The sequence below is a fragment of the Hyalella azteca genome, unplaced genomic scaffold (assembly GCF_000764305.2).
Source record: "Hyalella azteca isolate HAZT.00-mixed unplaced genomic scaffold, Hazt_2.0.2 contig10360, whole genome shotgun sequence".
In the NCBI taxonomy this organism is placed as follows: Eukaryota; Metazoa; Arthropoda; class Malacostraca; order Amphipoda; family Hyalellidae; genus Hyalella; species Hyalella azteca.
In genome coordinates, this window is record NW_025940402.1 from 8,499 (window position 1) to 16,966 (window position 8,468).

The 8,468-nt window shown below is 38.2% G+C and overlaps 1 protein-coding gene across 4 annotated transcripts; it reads right to left on the reverse strand.

Annotated features, from left to right (window-relative positions):
• Positions 1 to 561: 561 nt before the first annotated feature.
• On the reverse strand, positions 562 to 8,130 carry LOC108678085 (DNA-directed RNA polymerase III subunit RPC6-like). Of its 4 annotated transcripts, none has more exons than XM_018166428.2 (10): positions 7,792 to 8,130; positions 5,086 to 5,162; positions 4,757 to 4,871; positions 3,825 to 3,942; positions 3,507 to 3,608; positions 2,937 to 3,086; positions 2,560 to 2,687; positions 1,906 to 2,035; positions 1,367 to 1,549; positions 562 to 942 (listed from the first exon to the last, which is right to left on the reverse strand). In XM_018166428.2, the coding sequence occupies exons 3-10, from the start codon at positions 4,828 to 4,830 to the stop codon at positions 868 to 870; spliced, it is 960 nt and encodes a 319-aa protein (XP_018021917.1). In that variant the 5' UTR covers positions 4,831 to 4,871; positions 5,086 to 5,162; positions 7,792 to 8,130; the 3' UTR covers positions 562 to 867. The 4 variants fall into 4 exon arrangements, with proteins under 4 accessions (XP_018021917.1, XP_047738367.1, XP_018021916.1 ...); XM_047882411.1 differs by lacking the exon at positions 7,792 to 8,130 and adding an exon at positions 7,189 to 7,281; XM_018166427.2 differs by lacking the exon at positions 5,086 to 5,162.
• Positions 8,131 to 8,468: the final 338 nt, after the last annotated feature.

Below are 8,468 nucleotides of genomic sequence, written 5' to 3' on the forward strand. Positions count from 1 at the left end.
CAAACGCACATTTTACATAGAATATACGAGTAGGACCCCAATGCCACTCAGTTTAGAGAATATAATGAACCAATTCGTGCCTATTACATTCAATTTTAACTAACCAATTGTGGAATTCAATTTTAGTCCATCAGTCAATGTTTCGCTACTGTCCCACTGAACATTTAATTTCAGATCCAAGTAATATCCCGCCACGATAGTTTTACACGGTACGCACATGAACAGCCCCTCTATATTTGCGGCACCAGGGGCCGTATTATCAAAACTTCGTAAGTACGCAAAATCAACTTAGGAGTGGCATTGCTATGGCAACGTAATACTAGAGGTGGTATTATAAAAACATTTTCGCGGGAAAAAAATTTAGGCTTTTAGGTAAGACTTGCGTACGAAAGTTTTGATAATGCCAAAATTAGGGTGTATTTACGTACCACAAACTTTTTTGTCGTAAGTACAAAAAGTTACGAAGTTTTGATAATCCGGCCCCAGGCTAACAGCTGAACGGCTAGCAGCCTAGCGCCTCATTAATGCTAGCGATGCCAGGGCAATAATTGATGAACACAGACTAAAGGCATAGTTTATTGGGTGGTAATACACAGCCAAACGAGGACTAGGCGACCGAAGGCGAGTTGACTAGTAGGGTCGTCTAGGTGGACGTTAGGCTGGTTAAGCACAGGCCTGAGTGGACGTTAGGCTGGTTGAGCACATTCCTGAGTTGACGTTAGGCTGGTCGAGCACAGGCCTGAGTGAACGTTAGGCTGGTTGAACACAGGCCTAGGTGGACGTTAGGCTGGTTGAACACAGGCCTAGGTGGACGTTAGGCAAGTTGAACACAGGCCTAGGTGGACGTTAGGCTGGTTGAGCACAGGCCTACTGCAGCCACTCCTCGAGGTAGCGGCAGGACTGGGGCGTGATGCTGCCCATGTCACAGCAGCGGTGAGCCATCTGCACCACACACGAATGTCAACATGGGGGCATACAAAGTAAATAAATAAAACGTCAATATAAAATACGTCATGAATGCGGGGCTCATACGGAGAAGAAACAATTTAGAATACATCATGAATACGGGGCTCATACAGAGAACGAACAATTTAAAATACATCATGAATACGGGGCTCATACAGAGAACGAACACTTTAAAATACATCATGAATACGGGGCTCATACAGAGGACACACAAGGAATACGGGAGTCATGCCAAGAACACACAATTTAGAATACATCATGAATACGGGGCTCATACAGAGAACAAACAATTTAGAATGCATCACGAATACGGGGTTCATATAGAGAACAAACAATTTAGAATATATCACTTGCGTATGTCATAGAAGGTCATGACGTCACGCGTCATGGAGGTGCTTACCGGACAGACGCCGCAGGGGGCGTAGAGGAGGTGGGGGGTGGGGGTGCAGTCGGGGACAGCGCGCCACAACTTGACCCCCCCACCCCCCGCCTTGCCCCCATACCCCCCGCTGCAGCTCCTCACCACCCCGTCCAGCTCGAGAGTATCTAGCAGCTTCTCCACGTCCTGCACGCTCAGCGCGATCTGCTCAGCACACCACAGTCAGCTCAGCACTTTGTGTTCAAATTACGGTCAGCTCAGCAAATTGTGTTCATTATGATTAGCTCAGCACATTGTGTACACGTACATTGTACACAGCACGTAATGATGATGGGGGGGGGGGGAGTTATACACATCCCTCTTGGTTCTGGGAACCTTATAGTAACCCCCACACAACATCCCTTCCCTCGCCCCATTTCCCTTGAGCAAGTGGTACCCCGCAGCCATCAATCCCCCCCCCCTTCTCCTCCTCTATCCTCTATAGAGGAGGAGGAAGCCTTCAGTTGCAAGTGTCTCCTACCCCCACCGCCTTCAGGTGCAAGTGTCCCCTCTCACTTCACCTTAGCGAGCTTGACGCGCTCGATGTATTCCTGCATCTCCTTAGACGTGACCTTAGCTGCATTCACGACAGTCAAGGGGCCGTCTTTGCCGTGCTCTGCTTCTGCTGACTTCAGCTTTGTCGCCAGATATCTGATAGCACAATTAACAAAGCTTTAGATGAAGTCAGAAGTTATGTCAGTTCATCTGACAAACAAAAATAGGTACTGAGGTCAGGAGTAACAGAAACTGGTCAAATCTGATAGGCGATAGCACAATTAACATAGCTTTAGATGAAGTCAGAAGTTATGTCAGTTCATCTGACAAGAAAACATAGGTACTGTCAGGAGTAACAGAAACAAGTCACAGAGTGTTGTTGTCAAGCAGAGAAAATTCATAATTTATTACCAGTTGTTATGGTAGTTGGATCACCACTTCACCAGTTATGGTAAATTGAGTTTTGGTTGACAAATGAATAAGAAATATTGTGTCATAAATTTGATCACCATCTTTACGCATCAGTTCATCAACAAAAATAAACAAACTCTACTATAATGCTCACTGATTAACAATGAAAAAACCTAAACTCGTTCTTCTGAATTTAAAACATCAACAGCAAGACTTTATAAAAGGAAATTTAGGTAACAAAACGAATGAAACCATTAAAAGAGACTAACTTGTAGCACGTGTCCATGAGAACCTCAACAAAGTTGCTGTCAAACTGATTGTCTGAATAGAACGCCCCACCAGTGAGGCTGTGGTCAGGCTCTATGCTGCTCACCAGGTAGAACTTCTTCTTTGGAGCCTTCAAGAGAACAAGAAAAACGGATAGAGACGTATTTCTAAAATGGATACGAGCATTTTTGATCAATTAATAGGATCAGGTGGGCATATATTCAAGTTGTGCAAGGCTGAGAAATTCAATACGAAATGATTGCATATTCATATCACTCACTATGATTTTGAATCCATATACTCCAAAAAATATTAAGAATCAGCATATTAACCTATTCTACACATAAAAGTGAAATATATATACAATATATATACTTACTTGCACAGAATTTATGCTCTTTATTAATTTCTTGCTTTCAAGTCTCTTCAGGACGCGGTCCACCACATTCAGATGGAGGTTGGACTCGGCCCTGATTTTGCGAGCCCAGATTCCAAAGCTGCCACTCCGCTCTATGATCTCATAAACTGCCTGCACAGGCAAAATAAAGGAAATAAAAATTCTTAAAGGCCAGCACAACAAAATATATATAATGGAAAACACTGAAAATATCTGAACTTTTGATCTAGCAGATTCCAAACTTATTGTAATTACCAAAGACATGTGTGACAGTGGTTATATTTATTTGCGCGACAAAATACATGTACAGTATATAGGAAAATCATCTTTGTAGTTATCATAAATTCATTTTCCGAGGAGTAACAAATAATCAACATTTCAATAATAAACAAGAAATGCATCAATCATTTTAGCTGTAGTGACAAAATCAAGGCTTACATACTACTCTTGTTGTCTTTCAACTTGCCTCAAACTGTGTATAGTGTATTTTAGTCTAAAATTGGCTGACAATAATTTGAAAATTAGAGATGAAATATGAGGAAATCATCATACCTGTTCTTCTTTATTGGCTCCTTTTAATTTATGTAGCAATACAGGGTCCTTCAGCTTATATAGGAGGCTACCATCTTGTTTAGACAGCAATTGAAGTTTGTTCTGAAAATAAATTACTCAGGCAAATATTCTGTGCTAGAAGTGTAGACTTTTTATTCTTCACAAGATACATTAATATGAATGTGTACCACATGGATAATATGGCAATGTAAGTCCATTGCTATGAATATATAGGTACCACCTTATACAATTCACATTCTTTGTGCTAAGATGAACAAAAATAAAATTGATGCCTAAACATGGCAAAAAATTACATACCTTAGCCAACAATTTATTAAGAGCATCAACCACCATTTGCTTGGTGAGGTGAGGCATATCATTCTCTATGACGGATACTGTGATGCCTTGCTTGAACTGCTCACAGAGTGCCAGAATCCTGATCACAAATATGATAATTAGAAATAATTGTGTATTTATAAATCAATAATTCGTAAGATAGGTCAGCTGACACCTATTTACTGCTCAAGTTTTTCAGGTAACTATTGCTTATGCAAAATTTGCCAACATTGCAGAAAAACCCTTAATACAATTTTCATAATGAATAACTTAACATACAATCTTTCTGAAAATATAAATCAAGTTCCCATATAGGTACATAAATTTTTAAAGATTGAAAAATATATTTCTTTCATTGGTAATTTTTATAAATTATTTTTGTTTATGACAGTCACAGGGTTGAACTATAACAGCATAGGGGTGAGAAATAAGGCTTAGATTCTCTTCTGCATCTTTTTTCCAAGGGTTAAAACAATGGTAAATGCATTTGATTCAATTGTATGACAGTATTCCTATTTCCAGATGAAAAATTTAAGCTCAAATTGAATTTTAATTTCAAAGCAACAATAATATCTTTAGATATTTCCTTCAATACAGAAGCAACTATCAGCTTTCAATTCTTAGGAATTAAATTGATTGCAAACACTAATATTGTCAGTACAATTCTTGTCTTGGCAATTCATCAAGAGATAAGCTAAGAGACAATTCAAGTGGTTAATAGTAAAGACTGTTGTGCATTTATACTTATTCCTTTCTGAAACATCAAGAGGATATTGGAGAAATTTATTCTATATTGAAGCCAAGTGTTTAGAAAAGTTGACTGAAAATGTAAGAAATACATTTTACTCTGACAAAGCATATCAATTAAACAATTTAAATGAGACAAAATACTCAATATTACAAGCACAACTAACCTCTTTTCTTCTTCTGAATATGAACTTCCATACACACTGGGTGTTTGGGACGTAGATGCTGCATCGTCTTGCATTTTAATTCAATATATCTACTTCAACCTCAGCAAAACTTGTTCTGAAACAATGAACAGGAGGGATTAGGAATTGGTAATAGATGAACTGGCACACATGACATTCATATTAGGTCAGAAAACCAAATACTGAACCTACTTTTGATTGCTACCTACCCAGATTGTATGCCAGCTATCAGAGTGTGATGTGAGAGAAGTAATACATGAAGAAGTACGGTACTCTGATATTCTAATTCTAACCTACCTCACCATGCTCACCTGGTACTCAGGCTGGTAGGCTGGTAGGTTAAAACTTGGAATTAGCACAGGGTGAGGGTAGCTGGACTAGAATGATACTGAAAGAGCAATAAATTCAAACAAAATTATCTAAATAATCAATATAAGCTTGGATAAACTATAACACAGGAATACATGAAGAACCAATAACTGCATTAACCCATTTATGCCAAAGGTGAGAAAAATTGAATGTACAATGGAAAAACTAATAAAATGGCTTCATTGCGACATAATTAAATAATTGATCCAGTTTATTCAAGAAAATCAGTCGGAAATAAAAAATATAAGGTGTCCTATATATAGGACGCCAGGCAATACGTAACAAAAATAGCACAAAATTGACCACGCCTTACAACAGAAAGAGTACTACATATCTACTTTGTGGGGAAGTTTTTGAAGCACTTGACATGTAATCTTTTATCACACTTTTTACACCTTGTTATAGTCTTCTGGTGACTGTGTGCACAGCGCGTCTGCTTGTCTAGAGGAATGACCCAATAATTGACGTTGTAACTGCAGCTCTGCTTCTATAGCAGGTAGACGGTCTTTGCAATCTTGCTGTGGAGGTTTTCTGGTTTTGCATAGTGTTCAAGATAATTAGATAAAACTGGTGTATGAAACGCTAGCAGATCAAGTTTCTCAGCATCTTTATTCCTTCTATTCAAAAGCCATGTGTTGTTTATGGAAACATCGATGATATATGACACAATGGAAGAGTAGGTACCATTTTATATTTCTTATTGCTGTTCTGTACTTCAATACTTTTTCATCCATTCCATCTACATCACCCCTCAAAAAACTACTTTTATCTCTTCTCTTGTGACTCTGAGCTCTCATTTCTCTGAGATGCATACCTGTTTCTTTTGTGAACAATAATGTCAAACAAATTATCATAAAAAAACAGTTCAAAAAATTCTACTAGAGCGAGACCATCCCCATAGAGATTTTCTACATCTGCATTCATCCATTCCGGCATTCTGCACTCAATATCATGCATTTTCCAACATCTTTGCCTAGATAGCTTCTTGGTTCTTTTCTTGGGTGGTCATTGATTCTCATTTTCCATGTGTGACTCATGAAAACCATTTGAATCAACAACTGCAGCCCTAAGCATGCTTTCTGGTAAGTTATTGATATTTCCTGGTTCTTCATCCCAGATTCCTAATCAGTGAGTATTTCTGTACCATTGTCTGGAGGCTCAATGTAATTTATATTGTCTGGTTCTTCACCATCGTCGATTCGGTCAAGTAGCTAAGCAATTCTTGTCCCTCTTGGCGTAGGCCTGAGGTTGGCCATAGAATTTATCAACCGGACAGGAACTAAGTTGAAATTCTAGAAACATTGTAGGATTAATCTTTTAGTGAATATGTTCAAAACAGAGACCTTATGAGTTTATGAACAAAAGTCTGCTGTCTGTTGTCTGAATTAGTCTAAATTTGGCAGTGTGTTGATAGTGCAAGTTAGATATTTTAGTTAGCAACTTATTATCACAATGTACCCATGTTTGGCACTCTGCAACTAAACCTTGATTTCAAAAAGTACATCCATACATCAATATACATGAAAAAATATGTACATTATGATATAAAGCAAAGAAATTCTGAAGGTTTCTTCCAATAAATGAATGCACTGAACAAAACTCCCCATGTGAACTAGGTTCATACCATTCATTCAATACCCCTAGCAACCTACATGTAGGACACCAACAGTCCGACATGGCGACACAGTGACACACCGTTGTTTAGCATTTCCTCACGCCTTATGTGCTGAATATTTTGATATATCTCTATTACTTATCTAGTATAAGGCTATTCCTATTCTACTATCCGCAATAAGAATATGCACAATCATAGTGGCAAAGCAGAGAGTTTTTTAGACTCTTCCTCAAGTTCATTTTTGAGTCCTATAAGTAGACCAGTAAAGTATCTTGGATACCAGAATTTTCATACATAAGAAATCTGTTAAAATCTGAAGTAAATGAGGAAATTAAAAATGAGCTGATTCTAAAAAATCACTGGTTTGCCACTATGTGCACAATGCACCTCATGACATGAAACAGTTATTCTAACATTTGGAAAAACTTACCTTTTTGAAGAGTGAAGACACTATGCTTTCTCAGGAGAACTTATGAATGAACACTATTTATTTGAGCGCTCCTGTATGACAAACTCCACATGCAATCTCTAATCGGCAGCTGAAACTCGCTTGGGGAAAGAGTACTGAATGTCATACAATTAATAAATAGTGACAAACCAGAGATTTTTTAGAACCAGTTCATTTTTAATTTCCTCATTTACTCAAGATTTAAACCAATTTCTTATGTATGATAATGCTGGTATGGTATCCATGAATTACTTTGCTGGTCTACTTATAGGACTCAAAAATTAACTTGAGGGAGAGTCTAAAAAAACTCTCTGCTTTGCCACTACAATCAACAACAATTAATTTTTTTAGCTTTCCACCATCAGTAAGCAGCAAAAAATTTTTGATGGACTTAGACTGACAGGTTAGCTGACCTAGGTTAGGTTAAACTTAGGTATACTGTATTATTATTTCCGTATATCATATGTAGAATGCCAGGCATAAATGGGTTTACTGGCATCAACATGAGGCAGAGAACTAACAGTTTTGCAAGAATTATAGGGAATGCATTCAATGCAATATGGTTATAATTTATAGCAGACTTACCAATGTTTGCAATTCCAGGGCCAGGCTAAGTGTGTGTGTGTGCTTTGTTGAAGGTGAAGAGATGACCTCACGCAGGCCGACTGTCACACCTGGACATGGCATTAATTGCTGGCTTTCCAAATTTTTCCACTTGCAGCCACAGTCAAATTTTTCTTGCTTGTAGGAGGTGGCTGTTATTTCAGGATTTTCCTGGTATTATTTTCAGATAGATGGCAGTTGCTTGGGTTGCTGCTACAATTTTCATGGTTTCCAAAGATCTTTTAACTGTCTTGATTCATAGCTGGCATAGTTCCTCTTCTTGGTATTTCCAGATAACTGGCGATTCATCTTCTTGGTATTTCCAAATAACTATCTTTGACAGAAGAATCTTGAATTATTTTGTTCAATTCTTTAGCAACCAAGACTGGGTTTAGGGAGATTTTATTTGCGTACAAAGATGTTTGCTTGATCAGTACTGTATTTTGATTTCCTGTTGACTGAGAAGTTAAATTTGAGGGAAAGGCTTTAAGGTGCTTATTGTTTGAGAATGGTCCAACTGGTTTTGGACTGGTTCCTGTTAAGGGGCTGAATGAATTCATTGAATTGTCTAGTTCTTCTTCTGATTCCATGCTCTTCTGTCGTTTGCGTCCACTTAAGTTTTGGGGTTTTGTCACCTGATGTGCTTCTGTGCCAGCTCT